At 42.3% G+C, this 23,312-nt stretch overlaps 3 protein-coding genes across 3 annotated transcripts in view; 1 reads left to right on the forward strand and 2 right to left on the reverse strand.

Moving 5' to 3' along the window:
• LOC113578798 (membrane-associated guanylate kinase, WW and PDZ domain-containing protein 3) overlaps positions 1 to 11,268 on the reverse strand; it is a 61,928-nt gene extending 50,660 nt beyond the window's left edge. The window contains exon 1 of the mRNA XM_035536527.1: positions 11,022 to 11,268. The gene's annotated coding sequence lies outside the window, so the exon portion shown is untranslated. The remainder of the gene's footprint in view (positions 1 to 11,021) is intronic.
• Positions 11,269 to 12,541: 1,273 nt separating this feature from the next.
• On the forward strand, positions 12,542 to 19,396 carry gpkow (G patch domain and KOW motifs). The gene is made up of 11 exons (XM_027012189.2): positions 12,542 to 12,729; positions 12,976 to 13,145; positions 13,760 to 13,899; positions 15,359 to 15,465; positions 15,836 to 16,043; positions 16,158 to 16,290; positions 16,969 to 17,155; positions 17,418 to 17,541; positions 17,816 to 17,885; positions 17,990 to 18,075; positions 18,244 to 19,396. Exons 1-11 carry the CDS (start codon positions 12,548 to 12,550, stop codon positions 18,367 to 18,369), a joined length of 1,533 nt encoding a protein of 510 aa, XP_026867990.2. The 5' UTR covers positions 12,542 to 12,547; the 3' UTR covers positions 18,370 to 19,396.
• Positions 19,397 to 19,490: 94 nt separating this feature from the next.
• pqbp1 (polyglutamine binding protein 1) lies at positions 19,491 to 23,306 on the reverse strand. Its single transcript, XM_027012212.2, has 7 exons — positions 23,225 to 23,306; positions 22,791 to 22,857; positions 22,555 to 22,666; positions 21,885 to 21,985; positions 21,507 to 21,680; positions 20,806 to 20,875; positions 19,491 to 20,512 (listed from the first exon to the last, which is right to left on the reverse strand). The coding sequence occupies exons 2-7, from the start codon at positions 22,855 to 22,857 to the stop codon at positions 20,344 to 20,346; spliced, it is 693 nt and encodes a 230-aa protein (XP_026868013.2). The 5' UTR covers positions 23,225 to 23,306; the 3' UTR covers positions 19,491 to 20,343.
• Between the last annotated feature and the right edge of the window lie 6 nt (positions 23,307 to 23,312).

Genomic DNA, 23,312 nt, shown 5'->3' on the forward strand with positions numbered 1-23,312 from the left:
ATTGTATTTTTTTTTAAAGTCTGTGATTGCTGATGTTCATCAATTATAATTTATTTATGCCCAGTTTCTTTATGTCTGCACTGCTAGACATCATCAGTTCCCATCTTCATCTTGCCTTTCTCAACACACCAACCTGTGTGGTACAGTGAAAGCATGCATGTCTTTCCTCTGTGAAACTGTGCTGCTGCATCTTTTCCAGGTGCTGTTCACATAGTATTGAGAGGTTAGCTGAACACGCATGGAAAGGAGAGCTCACTGCCGAGACGTGTGCACATGAGCTGGTAGACCCCCAGGATTGATCAGGGGATGGACAGACAAGGAGAACCGGGTATGCTTGCCCTCACTGACATTAGGGCAGTTGTGCTCTTTTGCACTCAGTTTTACTCTCAAGGCTGCGTGAATGGCAATGGTGTCATCATCAGGATTCAAACTCAGGTCTTGGGGAAAAAATACAGTCTTATTTACCTGCTGTGCCAGTTGGGTGTCCAATATTTCTGTTTTTTTAAATACATAAATGTTATTATTATGTGGCAGACTGTTTTGTTTCGCCCCTGGCCACGGAAGAAACACTGATCATGATGACCTTGGAGGTTCCTCCACTTCATGGCCCTACAGTGGGGGCAGGGGAGTTTTGGAAGCGCAGAACTGTATGTCAAGGACAGCAGTGTGTTATCCAACAACATGACATCCCCCTTAATTGTTCCTGATCACTGTTAGTAGGGCTGAGGAGGTCCGATATGTCTTAACTTGTGATCAGTGTGCTCACTCTAACAAGAAATAGCGGGTGGACAACCAATCTACCTGACCATGGGCCAGGGAAGTAACCATGGTAACGATTCGCATACACGTTCCCTTGGGCAAGCCTACCCACCAGGCTTAACGAGGCTAATTACATAGCGTGGGGAGCGGCCGTGGAGACATGACTATTTGTTTCCACATGAACAATTGGCCAATCGGTCATTTATCCAGCCCCACCTCCTGGAGATCCAGCAGCTGATAGGAGGAGAGTTTTTCCCCACTCCCTGCAGTCACTACAGAGATGGAGATGGATTGAGCCAGGCACCATGCTGGCTGCTGCTGGCACAGGGAGAGGAGTCTTGCATATATGACCTTGGAGCTCAGGTGTCTTTGGTCAGAAGACCGGGATACACACACACACAATACACATGGAACGTTTTCACTTACGCATGTGGCACTGTTGGCACCTTGCTTGGTTTGATATTGAGTGGGTGGATTGATTTGGTAAGGGAGCTGAAAGTCATAGGGCTAGTAATTTATCTGTGTGCACACACACAGTTTTTTCACACACATTGTTTATCTCATTTCTCATGCCCCATGTCCCTTCCCCACTTTTCGATGTCCCACTGTGAAGCCTTCTGTGGGTAGAATAACTCTAACACTTGCACACTCACTCTCATTTACATACAGCAAACCTACTTTGAATAACAGGAATGTGTAATCATATGCATTCTGCTGACAGAGCCACTGGTCAACTTGGTCACTGCATGTGCTTCATTCACGCTATATTAGGAGTCCTTCATGCTATTACCAGGTTACAGGCTAAAAAGGGCAAAATAATAATAATAATAATAATAATAATAATAATAATAAGCTTTATTTATATATAGTGCCTTTTACAAATCAAAAGTTGCTTTACAACATTTTAAGGCAAAAATGTTATAAAGGAAGGTTGTCAGAAGAGACATAAAGGAGGAAAGACAAGTTCACTTTTGCAGAGAAAGAGGTAGAAAACAGTCCACAGTGTAGGAGTTACAGTCCAGAATGATCTGCCACTCACAGAAGAGTGTTTAGTGTAAGGGACAAGGGATTGTTGTAGGGAAGGGCTTTGGAGGTAGTGAGGAGTATTTGGTGCTGGATAGGGGACAGTGGTAGTTCAGTTCAGGTACTTGACTAATAATCAGAAGGTTTCTAATTCAAGCCCCACCATCAGTAAGTTGCCACTTTTGGGGACCTTGAGCAAGGTCCTTAACCCGCAATTCCTCAAGTTGTATTCAGTCATAATTGTAAGTCACTTTGGATAAAAGTGTCAGCTAAATGCCATAAATTTAAATGGGTAAGAGATTCAATTGTTAATCAGTGCAACTCACTAAGAGTTTAGCAATATTCCAAAATTCCTATAAATGAGTGTATGCCTCATTGATATATTATCTATAACAATAGTGTAATTAGACACTTGAGAAACAGGTTTTCTTGTCCCAACCAACAGTAACTCAATTTTTTTCTATATTTACATTTAAAAAAATATATATATTTAGTTTTTCATTCATCCAGAGTTTTAATTCATGGATGCATGCTATGAGGGACTGAGGTGGAAACTCAGTTGGATGTTGTCTTCAGCATAACAACATGAATTTATATTATGGCTACAGATAATCTGACCAAGGGCTATCATATAAATAATGAAAAGGATTGGATCAAGAATAGATTCTTGAAGAACCCTTTGAGCAATACGTGCAGCACATCATCTATGTTTACCAATCATAACACGGATAGCAATGAAACCACTAATGCTGTTCCTCATATGCCAACGGAGAAGAGACAAAAAATAAGTGCATCATAATTTAATACACTGCATGCAGCTCTTAGATCAAGAAGAAGTATATTAATGCAACAGTTGTCAACAGAGAGCAGAGGGTCATTCACAACTCTTAAAAGCGCAGATTCAGTGCTGTGTGGAGTGTGGAAACCTGACTGAAAAGGCTATCACAAACGAAGGTAGGAAATGGGTCCGAAATTTGCAAGGCAGGTTGGATCAAGGCCAGTTTTCCTGAGAATGGGAGGAACTGCAGGTATCTTAAGGGCCATGGGGATGTGACCGGATGACAGACGGGTATGTATAAAGTGGGATGAGGGAGAAGAGATGACAGATGCACAAGTCTTAAGGGAGGTCAGGGCAGGGTTAAGATGACAAAAGATTAGCATCATCTTTATTGCCTAGATAATTGTATAAATGTATATTGTTTTTACACTTATAAACATTTATGTGATTAGATTGACATAAATAATATATTAACATCTATATTTATTTCTGCCATTTCTATATTTCTAATATTTTTCTCATAAAATTTTATATCAAATATTAAGTAGCCTAATTAATCAGTATATACATTTAATGGGTAATCTTGCTGCATGTGCTAAAGTCAGTGCTGTCTTTGTGGTAACAGTTATGTTTCTCTTCATTACATACTCAAATGTCCAGGGATGTTGTCATGTGAGTCGACCTGTCAAATCTGGTTCAGCTGAGATGGCTCTTGCTATCAAAGATACACAAAATTCTCTGTCTCTGAGTGTGTCTGTCTTTCATGCACACACACTAAAAAGCTACAAAGCTGCTGGGATGTGCTGCTAGGCGTAGAACGCAACCCTGAATTGTCAAGGCAGCTCTGAGGTGTCTGCTGTGTCTGTAACAAAAGGTCAAGTCTTCCTCTCCAGAGACGGATGAAAATCTGCACTGTCATCTTAGGAGTCGCTCAGAAAATACGCTGACAGTGAAAATGTATCACAATCTACATGGACTGTGCTCAGCATGCGGCCTTTCAGTTTGTTACAGTGTAGCTACTCGGAGTAGCTTATCTGATTCGGAAAGCGCAGGAACATCTACAGCAGCATGACTGTAATCATCTTAAACCTCATGACAGAACATTTTTAGTTACACTTCCATGTATAGATTTATGGAGCCATTACATAATTCCTCTGGCACTATCAAAATACCACTGGTCTCTCTCTCAGACAAGATGGAAGATTACAGGTAAACTGCTACATGTAGTAGCCCATGTAGTGAAGGGCACTGTATTAAAAATGCTGACCCTTAAGGTCAGGAAAAAGCTGACGACATTCCTCCCCTGGCCCACTGATCTGTTTACAACCTCCTCCCATTGCACCCAGCTACCTAACCAATGAAATCTCATACTAACACAGATGCAAACAGTCCCACATGGGTTCTGCCATCTCTGTTGTCCTTTTTTTTTTTTTTTCTAGAGCTATCTATACTATCTAACTCCCAATAAAAGCTATTTTTAGCTATGAAGCTTTATTCCTGGAACATCCCTACTGTTATATTCATAAGGCTATGAGTATCTAGAGCCGGAGCCTATCCAACAGAATGAATGGAACCATGCGGCGTGTGTAGTGTTTTTGACACTCTTCAAAGGAATGTGGTATGAGATGCTCTTATTCTGCATCCATCATCATTCAGTCTGCTCTGTTTGTAATGAAATTGGTGTTTTGCATCAAGCTGAATTTACCATGCCATTTCTGATGAGTTTATTCCAAAGTTCCAGACTTTAAGAGAGTTACTAATGTAAATGTGTGGTTAGGTAGTTACCCTTTAGTGAGTCTAAAAGGTGCATATGATGAAAGCCAATTACTCTTTATTGTCTGGTGCTAATTAAGCTTCCTCAAAGTGATGAGCATTTATTAGTTGTGTGCGGAGCACAATTTAATGGGAAAGATAACAAAGAGATACCCCTGTTCCTCAAATATAATTAAAACTAAATGAAGAAGTCTGCAGATAAATGCACCATTACTGGCAGAGCAAAAGTTTGAAATTTGCGGTCTGCATTAAGAACTACATACATCTTATTGTATCATGGGAAAAACTGCATTCTATCCATGGTTCAGATTGAATCATCTGTTAGATTAATTTCACATTAGACTGCTGTAAATTTCGTTTTAAGTTCTTGAGAAGAAGGGAGAGGGTGATGTGAGTAATCCCCTCAAAAAGAGTTCAACAGATGTTGGAAATGGGCTTTTTCAGGGCAGCTAATATGTTCGCTTTAGGCTCATAGCGTTACGGAGGACAAAACCCTGCCTGTGTGCATGATGATGCCAGTGTGCAAATCACTAAAGATCTTCACAGAGCAGGGGGTAAGCAGAATGGCTCAATTAGGATTGTGCCTAATTAAACTCCACATCTTAACAAAACCGAACAGGGGCTGAAAGAGATATGGGGAGGTGAGAGATAAATAATAAGTTTAAAAAATCTATAACACTCACAAATGAACTGTACCATGATGATCTTCTAATTTATTAATCAATATGTCTTGCCTAATGTGATTTTTATGTTTTCATAAATGGACAATCAATTTTACTAATGGTCTCATTGTAAAAACAGCAGTCAGACTTGCTCCATTTCACGGGAATGTCCACATCAGTGGCACTCACCTGACACGCATCATTACGTGCTGTCCAACACAAGCTTAACCTGAGTGCCTCGACATAACGGCGTTGCTACTGTACTAGGACCGGTTATAATGAATGGCTAGTGAAGGCTGCTGTGTTGGGAAAGGTGATTGTGACAATGCGAACCTTAGTCATGTTTCCAGGATGTAAAATTAACATTTTTGTGTGTTTATTTCCTTTTTCATATATGAGATTTATTTGTTTGTTTTATCAGAGGTTTACAGTCACAGACTGGACATGACCTCCTGTTCCTGTAGCAACCTGTAGATGGCAGACAGTTGTTTAATCTTACCTCTAAATACATGATTTGGGGGGGGGGGGGGGGGGGGGGGGGGGGTAAAGACTCCATTGTGCTACAGAAAGCTCTTGCTTTAAAACATAAGCTCACCAGACATTATCAATCACACTGATGTACAATCATAACCACCTATATAGACTAGAGACTGCTCACCAAACATTACTGTTCCTTGAAGCCAATAAAGGCCTTGTTCTTTGTGAACTAAAAGTGTGTAATATGAACATCGTGGGAGGCTTTCCTGCTCATGCAGGCATGCTGGCCGAGAACATGCGGGCCAGGGAAAAACCCATGAATGATCACCACTGAACGCCTTATTTTGCTCAGCTTATTTTTTCTATCTTAGCACTGCATATTGCAGCAAACATACTGTGATCTCAGCACAGCCTTGTTTGTTTTGGTCTTATTGCATGGGAGAATCTGACAGTTGAGACAAACCCAGGCCAGAACCACAGTTAATCAGTTAACAGAAAGTCAAAGAATTGTTATAGAATATATAAGGGGATAGATTTTTCTCTTGAGGGTTTGCCAGTGATGTTTTTGGCTTGACTTGCTTGAGTCTGTTGTCTTCAATGTCATTTTATTAATCGTTAATTCTGTTTGAACTTGAGGACTCTTTGGTGGCATCCTTCTGGGGCTGACCCCCTGGTCCATGTGATAGTCTACTCCACTTAGTACATGCGACACCAAACCCACAAATGTAGTGAGACCTATTTAGATTAGCATACACAAACTTTTATTTCTAGACGTAAGACCTTCTGTCCCCCTTGGCCTGAAGTAACTGTGTTAATGTGTTAATGGGCCTCTTCTTGCTAAAGTAAAGAAAGAATAATCTAAATTAGGCATTTTATTTATTTAGCTTCAATGCTCAGTCCTCGCATTCCACATGAGTGATTTTAGGCTGCACTACAATAGTATCCACCACCTTTTTGCCCCATATAGCACCCTGCTTATTCACAGCACACATGTCAGAAAGTGGAGCATTTGCCCAACCCACCCAAATAGCTTAGGGTAAAACTAACTGGTATCTTTTCCAAAAAAAATCCTTTTATCTATAATTAGAGACGATGTGCAATGTGCTATAGTTTTGGTAGGATACTGTGTATGGCAGTGAAATAAAATTCCTCCAAATGGACAATGTTTTTTTTTTTTTTTATTATGTATCAGAAAATAAGTGAAATAGGGAAGTTTTCCATTTAGTTCAACAAAACTGGCTTGTACTTTATTTATTATTAATGTGTTTTACAATACGCATTACCGTAATGCAGGTTTCCTCACTTCTTCAAAGGTTTCAATGATTCTAGATGTTATTTCTGTACTATTACTCTGCCTAATAAACTTGTACTTTATACATTCTTCATTACAGTCTATCAAATATTAAATCTCCATTCATAACCTAAAATACAATAAGTTCAGTGTTTTGTAATAGCCTTTTTTGTCCTAACCTGTATTCATCGGCTCTGACCCCAATCTTCATCCACCGCGAAAAACTGGAGGTCAGCCAGCTTGTCTTCAATTACCAACAACCTCCAATCTGTCGCTGACACCCAGACAGGCACACAGACATCAGCATTAGCCTGTAGGTTGCTATGTTTGCTAAGACCGGATATTAAATGTGTCATTTTGTGTCTTATCAGTAGCCTCTGCTCATGCCAGGGGAGGAATATCGTCATGTATGAATCTGAAGGAAATCTGTTCATTCCTGTCCAGATCTTGGGCACTGAAGTGGCGAATGGGTATGGCTGACCGAGGCACATTCAGAAATGAAAGAGTAAGTGCGAGCGGGATGAAAAACACACGGCCTCGTTCACCCGCACCCTGGGCTTTGCACTGAAATGGAAAGCCCCAATCAGTAATCAGTATTGCAGATACAAGTAGATTCACTGCATGTCTCATTGACTCAACTGCAGCACAGGGGTATTTTAAGTTCATCAGCCTCTGATGTGTTTCCTTATTTTTCACTAGCATCTACTGACAGAGAGGTGCCAGCTTTGTACTGCCTGATTGAAATATCCCAGACAGATTATTTACAGAATATATTTCCACTACTTTTCACCTGCAAAAAATTGGCAGCTTGAAGGCTTTTAAATGACCAGGATTTATGTGAGCTTTAGTTAAACTCCACCAATTATGAGAGAAAGATCAAACTTAATAAAGACAGCCAGAATATGTTAACAACTCCAGAGCGACAGGATGATGGATAGAGATGTGTTGCCAAGAACACAGGGAGGAAGAGAGGGAGTGGGAGACAGAAATGAGAAAGAAGAGAAGAACAGCTGAGGCAGACGAGCAAAACACGAGGTGAAGCTAGGATCCAAGCGCCGCGATATGATGGAACCCCAAGAGGCACAGCAGCCGGGCTCAGACAGCGGCGGCAGACACGGTAAGGGAGAGCAAACCGTGACATCAGAGGACGCCCTCGAAACACATGCAGGGTTCAGTTACCGGAGAGGTGGGGCGGGAGCAGATGAAGAACGAGTGGTGAGAGACGGGGACGAGGAGAGGATAGGGGGCTGCCAAGTGACGGACGGCGGGATATGGAGGGATGAGGCAGGGTGAGAGAGTATTGGTGCGTGAGCGCCCAGCACGCTTTGCTAAGTCACAGTGCGGTAACACAAGTGGGAGGGAGAATCTGCTGAATCAGTCCCCATCTCTGAAGGTGACCCTTTCTGCATTCCTCCTGCTCTCCCCCTCTCTATCTTTCTCCCTTCTGCCCTCTGTCTCTCGGTTTCTCTTCATCTCCCTCTGTCTTTCCCCTCCTCTCTTTCACCCACCTTCCTCTCCTGAACACTTCTTCACCTCTTGTCTTTTCCACCCTCTTTGCTTCTGCCTCGCTCCACCACGTCGTCTGTCCTCTCCCTTACACCCTCCCTCGTCCTGATATTGATATACCCCCCCCCCCCCCCCTTCTCATGGGCCAGCACACTAGTCTCCAGCTCAAGGCTGCATGTGGCTCTTTCAGCCCGCAACAATTTTACAGGAAAACACTTCCCTCACACGGGGTTATAAATATCTGTCCAGCCCGTGCAATCCATCACCACTCTGATTTATATTTATTTCTGCAGTTTATCCTTCCAAGCTTCAACACTGCCTGGGCTCATTTGATTGGAATAATGAAGAAAGATGGAGAACAGTAAAGATACTGACCAGGGGATTAAAGTTTTGGAAGACGATGAACGATATAATGGCTATATGTTGCTTCAGTTCAATGAATTGCTTCAGCAGACATAGTTCGGACGATGTGCCACGTTGATTGCTTTCATGCAGGTACATTTATCATTGTTGACTGAAGCAGTAAGGGAATTCATCAATTCTCTGACAACTGTGCCATATTTGTTTACATTTAGCAAGTGGGTATTGGAGCTCATGGTCTGCCGCCTCTCCTATGGGTCCAAACACAGGTTTTGAAAGCGATCTCTGTGTAGACCACACCAGAACAGAGAACAATGCTCTTGAATAAAAGAGACAGACTCCAACAGTAATAACATGGAAAATCCAGTGAGAACCACAGATGGAGAATTGTCAGTGGATCTCTGCCCTACTCTGTCAAGGGTAAACAGTTCACTATCTGACCATCTTTCTCTCCCGCCCTCCCTATCACATCTTCAGCACGTATCCTTGAATATGTATAAAGGTGAGGTGTGCTTTCTGCATATAATCAGCCAATTAACAAGCAGTCACAACACATGGGCTCCATAGCGTGAACTAAAGCAGGCATCTGGATGGTCTCTTTAGCAGACTGCAAGCAATCATATTAGCCCAAATGAAGATCACACTGAGAACCAGCCAGTGCACTACAATAAGAGGCTTTAGAAGTAATTAGTCAGAAGTTTGTATTGTGGATATTGGAGATTGAGAGGACCAGGGAATGGCAAGGAGCAAATTAGAAATATAAATGGATGACCACGCACACACACACACACACACACACACACACACACACACACACACACACACACATACACACACACACACACACACCGCATAAAACACTGTAATTAAAGATGGCTATGACTTTGTCTTAGGACTTGAAACAGAGCAAATCTCTCCTTCCATTCTTTCTCAACCTCTATCTATCTCTGTTTCTCTCACTCTGATACTTAATGAATGATTCATAACAGTACAGTAACCTTGACTGCTCCCTTAGCCTAAGGAAATGCCAGTAAATTCAGGGTCACAGCAGTCATCAATTCAGTACAGGCTGGGACACACCCTGTATGTGAGCACACACACACACACACACACACACACAACACATGCGCAGAAAAACATTATGCAAATGTCACACGTAAGGAAGAATAAAGTTGTCCTAAGTTCACGGGTCCCTTAAGGCATCAGTAGTGATTACAGTAATACAAATGTTTATATGTGTGTTTCACACACAAACAAACCCTCCTCGCATGACTTACCAAGTGATGTGGAAACATAAGGAACTATTTACTTGCAAGTGGATTTCAAAGACCTATGAGAACTTATATCAGAAATCGCATTTAAGTTATGATAGTAGTACATTTACATTTACATTTATGGCATTTAGCTGACGCTTAGCTGAAGTTATGATAGTAGTAACACATTTATAGACATGTCACCACAACTACCAGTTTATCTAAAAACACCCGTAATGTCATGTAAAATGTGTTTTTAAACTATAAAAAGCCTAGGTCACGTGTCATATATAGAAACGCTGACATGAGTTTCACATTATGTTTTAAAATAGCAAATAATCTAATTTGCATTACTGCTATTATTTGCCCATAATTAAACGAGTAATTACACACAAAAAAATGACTGAAATTGTTTTAACTATGTTTTAAAGTGATTGAAAGTTAAATTATTTGTGATAGTTTAAGTATTTGGATACTTTGGCCACGCACAACATATCTGTTAACTGCTTAACTCCTGCCGTTTCTCCAACCCTCATTCGTTGTCACACACGCTGCCTGATTCACACAATATTTGTAGAAAATACTCACCCGTATTGTCGTTGACACACACACATCCTTTTCAAACAGTTCAGTCGTTCACAAATAATCCGTTTAAAGGCGTCTATATACATTGAGTCAGCGAAAAGTAGACCTGACCCAAACGTTCAAAGATGAAGACGATAAAATGTTGCCCAGAAGAAATCAATAAATGCTAATTATTTTAAATATTCCTTGATAGCTTAACTTTTAAACAACGTGCAACTCGTATCGTATTTCGTGTCTGTGTACCTAGGAAATAGCAAGCGCAGCTGCGATGCGCACGCCAGACGCGTTATTTGGTCACTGTTGCAACTCGAGAGATGTTGCCCAGCTGAGCACGGGACCAATGATGATCTACGACAGGACAAAAAAAATAAAACGGACAACGGGGTCGAGGCATACGGAGGCAGTCATATACCTTTAAGACACCGGAACGAGCACACTGAAACCTACAGGTTTTTTTTTTTAATTTACATTATTGTAACAGCAGGATATCGAGTGACTGCTACAAATGCACTTTTAATCAAAGCTGGGTTATTCTAGTAAAGCTTGAACCTTACCTTCAGTTTTCCGTTCCTCCACAGCATGGTTCCCCCTTTTACACTGGTTGGGTTTCTTTAATTTAGATGTACATTACGCTAAGGCTGGCACAGCACTCAATAAGCAGATCACGGCGACAGTATTGATTTCAAACTCGGGAATGGTGTCACGGACGTCCGGTGGGTCTCATAGCAGTACAGTAGCCAAGGCGTGCTGCGGGGGATCTGTGACACTGGACAAAATCTGATCTTACAACCGCATGGTGGAATATCCCCAGACAGAGGCAAAGAGGAAACAAAACAATAACAAGAATAAGCGATGGGTGATAAGGGGAGGGAAAGACATAAAGGAGAAGAACCGCCCCTAAGTGTAAGCGCGTCAGGTACTTTGCCAGTTTCGTTAAAATCGTTGCGCTACACGGATCAGGGAGAAAAAAACGGTTGGCAAAAGAAATGTGAGACTCGTTAGGCGGAGTAGTAACTTGTGGGAAATTCAAGTTAAACTGCGTTTTAATTGAACAGTTGTAGCCTATCAGATTAAAATTTTTAACATTTTGGCACAGTTTGTTTGAGCAAACGTGGAAATATTTCCAAATCTCCCAAGGGCGGATATGTTCAGCTACATGTGTTTCAATGTCACATTTTATGAGATGAGAAAATTATAAATCAACTGTCATGTAAGCCTAGATGTCGTTAAATTGGTCCTGGGCTGAATTTAACCTTGAGTTCCCACCCCACAGGCTGATCACAAATCATAAATACATCTAACCCGATTTTTCCTTATTACTTTATTATGTGAACGTAAAATAATTCGTATTTACTAGCATTATTCAAATCAATAATGTGCACTACTTTAAGTTAATACATTATTGCTCTTACAAGCCTTGTCCTATTGCCATGCTGTTATGTCAAATGTCATATTAAATGTTTACTTCCACACGCCCGTGTACTCATGAGCCACTGTGCACTTCACACTGTAAGCTATATGGTTAGCTAAGTGACTTGACTAGGGGGCTTTCACCACAGATCAAACGAATAAAGCAAGATAACTCATGCTATTCTAGCAACAAAATTTAAATCTGTCGTGCACGATGCCTGTACAGACTTTGTTCAAATGACTAGTTTTGTATTTGCATCCTAATAAAACAGTCTGTATGTAACGTTTAACGCAAGAAGAATGGTCCAAATATCCAAATACGATTATATAAATTAAGAAACCGCGTTAATCCAAATGAAAGAAATACTAAGCAAGTTTTTCTTAGTAAAATAAACCATGGTTTATTTCAGAGGAATATTACAAACGTATCTTGCCCTGCGTTATTTTCTTATCAGTTGCCGTATCACTTTTTCGCTGGGGTGGATTTTCTGTATCGACCCGTGGTTAATCTGTGATCTGAAGTGGAACATACACAGTGAATTGCATTCTGGGAAATGTATTGTGTTTGTTCATCTACTATCAGGAATAACTCTCTAATAAAACTACATTAACCAGAATTTACCCAATCTTCCGCGCCATATACACACGCCCACACCCACACAAACCAAACATGGCGTCGCCGGAGCCACAGCAAGAGCGCGGGGATAATCGAAAGTCATTAAACACACATGATGGAGAAAAGAAATCTGGTCCTGTTTCTTTCAGTTTTAGTAAAACATTGAATAAGGCCAAGACTGGCAAGACGGAAGAGCGAGATTACTTAATTGAAGTCGAGGGGAAGGAATTGAAAAGGTAATGCTATCAGATAGCTAGCGTGTTAGTTTGTCACTAACCTATTTTGACGTGATGAACCAAACCTAGGTCATATAGCTTTGTACGTCACTGATTTCACACACCAAAAAAACCTATTGTGCTCTTCTGCAAAGTGAGAAAACAGTTTTCATATTGTGCTAGCAGTTGGTTAGCTGGTTATGCTGCTAGCTAGCTAACCACTTCTTTTAACGTCTTGCGATTCCTTTGCCGTTCAACCTTGTGTAGTACCAAGCCAGTAGACAAGCCAAAGGAGATCATCATTCCACTGATTCAAAAGAACCGCTGGTACAGGCAAGAAGAAGCTACCCAACGTGTCACAGAAGGAGACCAAAGAAACTCTGGCTCTCAGGATCAGGATTCTGTGGAGTCTCAGGCTGTGAAAGAGCTCCTAGAAGGTGGGGATGAATACTTTATGTATCGGTGTGTAATGGAACATAATCAAGATATGTAAACGTGTAGGTCAGTATATATTCCTGAAATGGCTCAGTGCAAGTTACTTATGGAAGGTATTAACAAAAACTTTACTGTACTTGTGAAGAGGTTATGTTCTTTTTTCACCTCTTTGCAGATGTTTTCTGAAATCTGTTAAAAGAAGTCATCACTGACTTATAAATAAGCCCATGAGATTTGTATTTTAGTTTGCTTACTCCCGTGAATTCTCCTCTGTTATATTAGTGTAGGTGAACACAAATTTCTCAGTCAAGCTGGTCTACAGGTTGTTTCAAAGTTTAGCGCACAGATATGGCTAAAAATGTAATAGGTTTCTTAACGCAACTGTGTTCTGCTTGGCAATATTATAGTGTTAAAGTTAACACAAAGTTATATTGCTCAGATTTAACATAAACGTTTCTTCCAATGTTACAAGCTATAATATTAGTTATTTAACAATCACAGACAAACTAATAAAGTATTAGGGTACCATAATCTACTTTTTATGTTCATAATGTAATGAAATAAAGCTAATTAGAATGACTAATGTTACCGGAATGTTCGTTCTCTTGTACCTCAGAGTCTCGGAAGCAGCAGGAAAGATGGCTGAATGGCCCTCAGACCGACCCAAGCCTCGCCATCCCCCTGGTTATGCAGAACCAGGTACCACAGGGCTTCGAGGATGGGGAACGCGTCCGAGTGGACCTCAGGCCTGAGTCGGTGAGTCAGGAGAAAGGGTGTGAAAGGGAGGAACGGATGTGTCGGGTGTTGTGGAAGGTGGGTTGTAATGTCCAACTCGAAGCTTGACACTGCAGACATTCAGTCGAGGAAAGTCATGTTGTGCTTGTGTGTGTGTTTACTTCAAATACAAGGTCCAGAGAATGCCAGATGCCCAAGTGTTGTTTGTTTTTTTTGAGTTCTCAAATGAACACAGTAACACACAGCTTTCAGGTATGCTTGCTGATCTATAAAGCACGACTACCCCATGATTCTGTAGATAAACCTTATGCTATGTGCTAGGCCTAAGGTCTATGAGGTTTGGAGGCTGTGTGTGTGTGTGTGTGTGTGTGTGTGTGTGTGTGTGTGTGTGTGTGTGTGTGTGTGTGTGTGTAGTCTCTGGTTTTCAGAGGGCGTTTGCATCTTCAGTTCTACAGGTTCACCTTCAAGCACAAGTGATGATGTAGATGGAAACGCTTAAAAAAAAGTATAAAAAAAAAAGACTTTATTAACATTTTCTTCCCAAAATAACTCTGTCATTGCAAATTATTGCTGGTTTTAAATAGAATGAACTAGTTTTAGTGTTATTCTACAGTCACGGTATAAATGCTAAGACTGTGGAAGTCTCAGGCGAGGTGTGCGCATTGAGAGGTGCTCTGAATGGAGCAGTTCTGTAGCTCTTCACTTGTGCCGCTCCTTCTGTCAGGTGGTTGACTGTGAATGAAGTGGCGTCTCCGTCTATAATGTTGCTGGGGTGTGTGTGTGTTGTGGGCCTGCAGCAGACCCTGCCTGGTCCACTCTTCTCATCTGCATATGGCTGCGTCAGCACAGGCCACTGAAACCTCAAAATCGAGATGCATGTGGCACACTCAAACACAGCTTGTGTGTGTGTGTGTGTGTGTGTGTCCCTATGTATGCATGTGTTCTGACTAAAAGGGTGTGTCTTAATGAAATGAGTGGTGATGCCGTCCTCTGACAGGTCCACTGTGCTTACTCTGCACTCTCTCTCTCTCTCTCTCTCTCTCTCGCTCACTCACTCACTCTTTCTTTCACTCTCTGTGGTTCTCCCTCCGACTCTCATAATATCCAGAATCCCAATACTCTATTTACTTGGATGAAAGTAGTGGGTGCAGCAGTGCTGCCCTCGCACCTGTGCAGTGGAAAGCTGTTAGGGGAACCAAAACTTTATGCATGGAGGCAAATGCAAGCAGTAGCTACAGCAGCTAATTATCACCTTGACTGCAGGTGGTGGTGTGTTCAGAATTAGAGTGTTTCAGCATGTGTGTGTGCACGCGCACGCATGCGCGTGTGTAACTGTGAGCATACTCCATGCTGAGTGACAATCAGGTTTTGACTGTGTAAATGAGAGTAAGCTCCTCAGAGATATAGGATCATGTTCGGTGAGCTGCAGAATCGGGCTAAGAATAGGTTTGTGTGTGAGTGATGGGTTCCTCTGCATTAGTCCACAGAGGCTGACTATGAGCGAGTGCCCGTGGAGGCTTACGGCCTGGCCATGCTGAAGGGGATGGGTTGGAAGGAAGGAGAAGGCATCGGCCGCACATTCAAACAGTAAGTCCTGCTCTCGCTCGGCCTCGCTCTCTCTCCTACCCGAGTTCTACAGTTGTCCCTTTCTTTTTTGTCGTGTCGACCTCTCCCTTCCTTCTTCCCTCTCTGCACATCTCTCTCTCCCCGTGTCTCTCCCCTCCTCTCTACCCTTGTCCAAGTCATTGCTCCAAGACGCCTTTCTCTGTGTTTCGTTTGCACTGCAATAGAGGCAGTGGCACATGCATTGCAAGGTACTGCATAACTGTTCTGCAGTAGGTTATACTTTCCAGTGTTTCCTTCCTTGGGTTTTTGTGAAAGGTGGTATATAATCTAACATTATTTTTATTATTATTGTTATTATTACAGCTCAGACTGATGACTTTGCCTCTCACAGGGACGTTAAGCCTATAGAGCACCAGCTGAGGCCCAAAGGCCTGGGTCTTGGGGCCGACCGTTCTGCCATTAAGGACCTGGAGCCCACGAGGCCCAAACGGCCCCCCAAGCCTGGGGACGAGAGGGGAAAAGAGGAGGAGGCTCTCGTGATGGGGCCCGGAGGCTGCGTGCTGATCCAGTCTGGGGCCCACAAAGAACTCTACGCGAAGGTGAGAAAGGTTATCCGCAAATGCACCAGTGTTACCACATTCATATCTCAGCGTTGTTGGCCTACCAGAACAGCTTATGCTGTAGTCTAAGACTTGCTTCCATGCGGGCTCCAGATAGAAGGCGTGGACGCAGACAACGCCAGGGTCGTGGTGAAGCTCGCCATTGGGGGGAAGGCCGTGACCATCAGCCAGCATGCCGTCCGCCTCATCCCCCAGAAGGAGTATGACAAGTACAGTAAAGACCTCAGTGAGTCCACCTTTACCAGTAAAACGGAGCCGCTGAACCCAAGCAGAGTAGATGGAGATGTTTTGTTCTAGAGTGTTCTAAGGAGATGTGAATAAGACAGAGAAGCAAGGTCAGCGTGCAATGCAGGTCACAGAACTGGTGGTTCTGTGAAGGGTGGTGTTAAGACAGCTCTTAAGCTCTTACTGTTTGCACCCAAAGCAGAATCACGTCACCTGTTATTTCCTGTAATCAACAGCAAGGTGTTGTGGAACACACACACACACACACATACACAAAGCATGCATGCACCCAGTTAAGAGCCATATCAGAGTTGAGAAATGGTGCTGAGCAGTAGTGGGGGGGTTGGTTTCTTGGTTTATTAGTTTCAGTTCAGTTTGGGAAGTCATTTTTGGTTTCTGTTTTCTTTCTTCTTTACACCATGGAGAGTCACATCTACTTGCTCCTGCATCCTGAGAGTCATTGTAGTTTTTTGTGACACCTTCTCAGAGCTAACAGTGTTGGGGGGGGGGGGGGGGTATTGACATGCAATCTGTATCCTACTAAAACGATGGGCTTAACACTACATTGTAACATTTCACATGATTATGTAAAAAGTTGATTGGGGAAGAATAATGTGAGCATCCCGTGTATGAATACGCGAGTCATCAAAATGGCACTCTGTTACACGTTTCCTCCCAGGTCGCCTTAGCAAAGCACACAAGGAGAAGGAGAGAGAGCGAGAAAAGGAGAGCGAGCGAGAGAAAGCGCGTCGTCGAGAGGAGCCGGAGGCGAGGCTGGATGGCAGGGACGAGCGGGCCAAAGACCGTCCTTCGGCACGCGAGCATGGACAAAGAAAGAGAAAGCAGCAGGATAGCAGTGCTGACGGGTAAGTGCCACCTACCACGGCAGTAACGAGCGTCTACACATGAGCTACGACGGTAAATACAACAAAACCAGCAGAATGTGTTCAAATAAACCTTCCGCTGAGAATAGCCCGTAACGAGCCACCTCTCCCGCTGTCCGACAGGCAGGCGTCTGCTGGAAATTGGTTCGTCCCTAAAGCGTTTGCTGTAATTAATGAATAAAATAAACTGACAGGGCTTTCTAGCCGAGCGATATGCCGAAGTCTGTCTTGGTCTCCGCTTTAGAGAGAAGCCGCCGCCTGTGAAGGAGTACCGCGCTTCTCCCTCTGCCCTCTCCTGGCTCCAGAGGGACCTCCGTGTGCGCTTCATAGACAAAGCTTTCAAAGGAGGCAAATACTACAACTCCAAGGTACCGTTCCACCCTCTTCGTCCCGTCTTTGTAGCATAACTGCTGAAGCTGGATTTTCTGGGCGCACTGGGCCATTATTACTGCGCTGAGCTTGATATTTAAGCTTGACAGTTAAGCTGGGCCTTACTAAACGACGCTTTACCGGTTGTGTGACATTTTTATTCTTCGGGTCTCCCCTGGGTTCCCCAGATCCAGTGTCACGTTTAGAAACCGGTCTCTAGCTGACGAGGGCCGACAGTTGTGTGATTAACCCCGACTGGTCTGTTCCACTCAGATGAGGGTCGAGGACGTGCTCACCCCTGATATCTGCGTGTGCCGTACAGATGAGGGCCGGCTGCTCGACGGTAAGCAGGATGAGTCGGCATGTTTCACTGTGCGGTGGAAGCATTTGTAGGTGACGTGGAGCAGCTCACACTTGAGAGGTCTGTTTCCTGTGTTTCCCTGTCAGATGTGAGACAGGCCATGTTGGAGACCATTGTGCCCAAAGGCGACACTGACTCCGTTATGGTGGTGCTTGGTGAACACCGAGGACAGGTACGTGAACATCCTGTTCACAAATCACTATTTAACTCCTTAACTGACCCTTCTTGAACATATTAGTAAATGCAAATGTTTAAAGGTCCTATAAAGACACAAAGATGGTGCAAAAGGTTACGGTGTTTTTATTTTTCTAATGTGTGCACGTGCGCGTTTGGGGGGCAGGTGGGTCGTATACTGAAGCGTGATAAGGAGAAGTGTCGAGCTATGGTGGAGCTGGACCGTTATGAGGAACGGGTCTTCACCCTGGATTATGACTCCATCTGTCATTACGTGGGCGGAGACAGCTGAAGAACCATAGAACACGTTTGACGGTGGGAAGGAATCGCTTGGACCAGCAATGGGCACGACCGGCACTGGTCAACATCCACTGGATCCCTGCACCCACAACATTGTATTCATCCAGGTGCATTACTTCATACTTAGCTTGGGTCACAATTGACTGGAACTGGAATCGTCCTTCGGGTCTCTGGGACGAGCCCTATGTTTTTAAGGCCACATTTCCTGTGAGCTGAACTGTCCAGTCTTGCTCTACGGAAAAGGCACGATTGGGTCATTCTTCACCTGCCACCTCTACAATATTGTTCACACTTCATTTTGATGTGGAAAATGAGCTGTTTGTGGTAGGTTTTGTATATGTGCTGTAAGAATCACTGCAACATTGGGTCATTTTTATAATAAAAATCTTCTTGTTCATCAAAAAGAAGCAGGACATGTTTAAGTTCGAAATTCTTCTACGATACTTTAACTTTAGATTTTCTTTTAAATAATGTATTTAAAGCCACAATTTACTACAAAGGTCAATTAAACCTACAGAAGGAATTTCTTTCCTTTCAAAAGCCTGGTATTGTAGTTGTTGCATACACAGAGTTGGGGTATTACACCTTGATTCCTGGATTTTAAACTGCTGGGAACGAACTAAAGACATAGGCCAACGTGAGAGTACATTTGATGGTCCCTCAGCAATTCCCTGCTTTATCATAGCACTACAATTTATGAGCATAGAGTGTTGCATAGTATCTCTGAGGAATAAGTTAACTTAAGACCATTTAGTATTTCTGAGAAGCTGTTTCAAATAAATTTCAGGCATACTTTACTGTAACCTACAATTTTATAACGAGTGTATATTTTGTCCTTGAATCATGGTTGAATTTTTAAAGCCCACAGCTGCACAGCTGATGAAGGACCTTTGTCCAAAATATCCTTTTTCTCTGGAAGCCTTGCGCACTACACCGTTTTTACTACTTCTGCAAAGATGTATGTATTTTTCCTGCTTTCAAAGTATTGGGAATAAAAGCAACAGCATTATTTCTGAGTAAATTCAGAAACTGCCAAAGTGGTTATGAAGCTCTTTCAGCTATTCCTGACTATAAAGATAAGAATCATAAAAAATAAAGCACGTAGACATTGCATGGACTTTACGTAAACAAACTGATTTAATTTGCCAAGAAATTAAGCATTTACATTTTACACTGGTGTCTTTCAATTGGTTCAGTTAAAAAAAAGCACTCCAATGACTCCAGGCTACACAATCTATAATACACGGGCATATTTACAAATATCAAACTGGCATACAAAAGACTCGGTCAGAGGGCATGGGGATAGTTGCCATTAAAAGTGTAGAACCTTACTAGACAGCAAAAAGCCCATAGAACCTTTTTTAAAAAATTGAACCACTGCAAAGCATCATACTAGATTGGTTTCATTCAGTCCTTTAAATAATGACAGTAATCTTTTCTAACCTAACCCAGGGGTTTAAATCTCATCTGATACACAAAATTTAAATCAACAAGTCTAAATTAAGTGGATGCTCTTAGGCAAGGCCAACAGATGACTACAGGCATAAAGAGTGTGGACCAGCAGCCACAAACCCTCTACCCAGAGACCTACTTTCCTGCAGATTTGACCTCTGACCCAAATCTAATCAATCAAGGACTTTGTCCTTCTTTGCTCTTGCTGCCATGCTGAAAGACAATGACACTACTCACCTGTTGCTTTTTTCCTGTGCATGGCAAATGGTTTTAAAACAAAATGGGGCCACAAGGGTACCAGGTAGGAAAAACATCTGTCTTGTTTATTCACCGAAATGTGTTCCAAACACCATCTGGCGGCTCCATCAGCACACACAAGGGTGAGGTGCACTGTTCAACCAGACCTGAGCCATGGTCACTGTAATTGCGCATGTGGTTTTCCTACTCCCGCATGTTATTAATGGTCATCACTCCTTAGGTGGTGATGAAGGCTCTATGGGCACTGCATTCCTGTTCAGTCGTCTTCGTCCTTCTCTTCCAGGCGCCTGGTGTGCTCAGCGTTGGCCCTGAGCACGGCTCCGGGGCTTGGGTATGGCCTCTGCTGAAAGAGGGGCCCCGCTGCTGTGGTGTCTGCCCCTGTTTTGGCCTCGTTCCGCTTGGGCAGGCCAGTGGACCATGAACCCCTGCAAAAAACCACCAGCACGACATTCAACAGGGGGTTACATGTACCACACCCGAGTGCGATCGTCTCCAGTGAGCTTTAACCTTCCTCAGTCAAGCAAATAAACATTTAGCAGTTATCCAGGGATGGGCACATACAGACTCCAAAACAATGGGATGGCTTCATATTTCTCAATAATCTACTGTAATGTCACTACAACATTACAGAAACAAAATAGAGCAGGAGAGTGTTTTGTAAAAGGTTAATTAAAGCAAAGGGGAGAATAAACAGAAGAGAGGTCAATTTGGTGGTTACCTCGGAGCGTCTGAATACGCACTGGGATCCATAGGATCCATCTCCTCCTGCTGCTGCTTCCGGCTTCCACCTATATGAACAGTAAGAGAAACATTTGATCTGAATTCTGTCAATGTTTATGATTCTTAGGCTATAGCAGAATTAAATGTAGGAATTTAAATTAGCATTCATTTTTCCAGTGATTCTTCACATTATGAAACAGTCATTATACTGACACACAGTGGCCTGAAATGTTTCATATTCTTGTACTAAATGTATTTTTAAATCACGGCCACCTCCATTGTGGGGGATACGCTCTATTGAGCATAAACTTGTTTATTTGAGGACCACAAAGAAAGTTTGTTATTCAGATGAATGGTACTTTATAAAATATGATTAAATAAAAAAAATAATAATAATTTTAAAAAAAATTATATATATATATATATATATATATATATATATATATATATATATATATATATATATATATATATATATAGAGAGAGAGAGAGAGAGAGAGAGAGAGAGAGAGAGAGAGAGAGAGAGAGAGAGAATTTGTCAGTAAAAGGACTAATTGCTCCTTTAAATTTACTATGCAAACAGATCCAATCATAGGTTGAATTTATCAGGATTCAAACAGGATGATTTGCATAATGCTACCAGATCTCTCTAGCATTCATTCATTGTCAGACGGTTTAGCAATCCATCACACAGATTACCTCGCTTTGATTTGTTGTATGGGCCCATGTCCTCTCTCCTCATTCGTCGGTCTCGGTCCCGTCCACCGTCACGTCCATTGTCCCGGTCCCGGTCTCTCTCCCGCTCCCTGTCACGCTCCCGCTCTCTGTCCATCTTCTCGTGGTGGACATCCCCCCTGTCATCTATGATCTCCACTAAGAACAGCAAACGTTACAACATATCACATCAGCACAGCAACACCTAAAACATTCATGAAGTTTAAGGCCATTCAACAAGTCAAATTTGAGGAGCAGAAGACTTCTCGTTGGTAGAACTGGTAGAACTTCTCATTGTTTTCTTTCTTTTTTCTTTTTAAACATGGAGCTTACATTCATTCACTTCTTGCTTTAATTTTATACCTCTCTGCTTCTTAACAGCCTTAGTAATGATGGCTGTAGGGTCATTGGGGGACAGCCAGGACACCAGGTCTGTCTCCACATTCCAGTAGTATGGAAGACCACTGCAGAAAAACAGAAAGGACCGTGTGTCACTAGAAATCCAAAACAAACCTATACAGAAATTAAGCTGGCTAAAACACCTCTCCCTGGTCAATCAGAGTTCTGTGTAACATTTTACGGAGCCGTTTGCTCAGACAAGTCCAGGTGCACAATTTAACGGAGTTATGAAACGACCCAAACTCCTCCAGTTAAACTTTATCACCCCACCTAAGCCACACAACTTGTCAACAGGGTTTGAATCAATGGCATTATCTAACAATAAAATGTTTCATCTGAGTCACTTATATGAATAAGATTTTAATGAAACAACAGCAAACAGCTTTACACTGCTTTAAAACTTGGATAAGAACTTCAAGTCTGTTGCGATTGCTATTACAACTTGATTGTTGCTCACATAAATACTTGAGTGCTTTAATGAGTTGTTCTTAAATCCCTGAGCATTCCATGAATGAGTTTTATATATATATATATATATATATATATATATATATATATATATATATATATATATATAGAGAATAAGAACATTTTACAAATACAGCAATACAAATAAGTCTGCTGCACTGCTTACCAGTTGGGGTCAAATACTTTGTACCAGTTGTTCGGTAAATTTTCAAGCCTTGTGGCTTCGTAATCTACGTTGTTGTCGTCATAGTCTTCAGCGATGATTTCCTCTTCGGTTTCTTTCGACAGTCAGAATCAGACAAATAAATCAGTTGGTCATGGGTGAAAATACAATGTAATATAGCTAACCAAATTACGAAACATAATGGTTTTAACGATGCCAAGTTAACGTTAAAACCTTACCATGGTCCGACTGTTTAACGATTCCTCTCTTGGCTAGACGAGCCAGGAGAGCTGGAGGCAGAGGCATCTGGGGATAAATTGGGAAGTTTTATTCCCGATATGTTCCAGACAGTCCGTACTTCACTAACCTAGCTAGCTGATTATCAACAAAACCGGTATTTCGTTAACGAAATACCGGTTTTGTTGATAAGCCAGTTGGCTAACTCTGCACCTTTCGAAGCTAGCTAACGTTACCACGGATTTTCAGTTAACCATGAGTTAGCTAACCGGTAACCTAGGCTAGCGGTAGCTAGCTAGCCCAAATGTATTGCTTTTTAACGAGTTACATCAGCAAAACCTGACGTAGTGCAACCAACAGAACGAAACATTCACGTGAATGTTTCAACTGCAATGAATAAATTATGTGCCAACATATGAAGTAACGACGAAATTACCTTTATATTGAGGACACGTCTAACGTCTCGCTCCAGTAAAACAAACGCCTTCACACGGCACAGAAAATTGACGTCACGTCCTTGTGGT

Source organism: Electrophorus electricus, chromosome 18 (genome assembly GCF_013358815.1).
Source record: "Electrophorus electricus isolate fEleEle1 chromosome 18, fEleEle1.pri, whole genome shotgun sequence".
Classification (NCBI taxonomy): domain Eukaryota; kingdom Metazoa; phylum Chordata; class Actinopteri; order Gymnotiformes; family Gymnotidae; genus Electrophorus; species Electrophorus electricus.

Coding starts and splice junctions, on each gene's coding strand:
- gpkow (XM_027012189.2), top strand. CDS start 12,548: ATGGCGTCGCCGGAGCCACAGCAAGAGCGCGGGGATAATCGAAAGTCA. Junction 16,044..16,157: donor ACAAAGAACTCTACGCGAAG/GTGAGAAAGGTT, acceptor TGCGGGCTCCAG/ATAGAAGGCGTGGACGCAGA. Junction 16,291..16,968: donor CAAGTACAGTAAAGACCTCA/GTGAGTCCACCT, acceptor GTTTCCTCCCAG/GTCGCCTTAGCAAAGCACAC.
- pqbp1 (XM_027012212.2), bottom strand. CDS start 22,857: ATGCCTCTGCCTCCAGCTCTCCTGGCTCGTCTAGCCAAGAGAGGAATC. Junction 22,667..22,790: donor CGTTAAACAGTCGGACCATG/GTAAGGTTTTAA, acceptor GACTGTCGAAAG/AAACCGAAGAGGAAATCATC. Junction 21,986..22,554: donor AAAGTATTTGACCCCAACTG/GTAAGCAGTGCA, acceptor GTTTTTCTGCAG/TGGTCTTCCATACTACTGGA.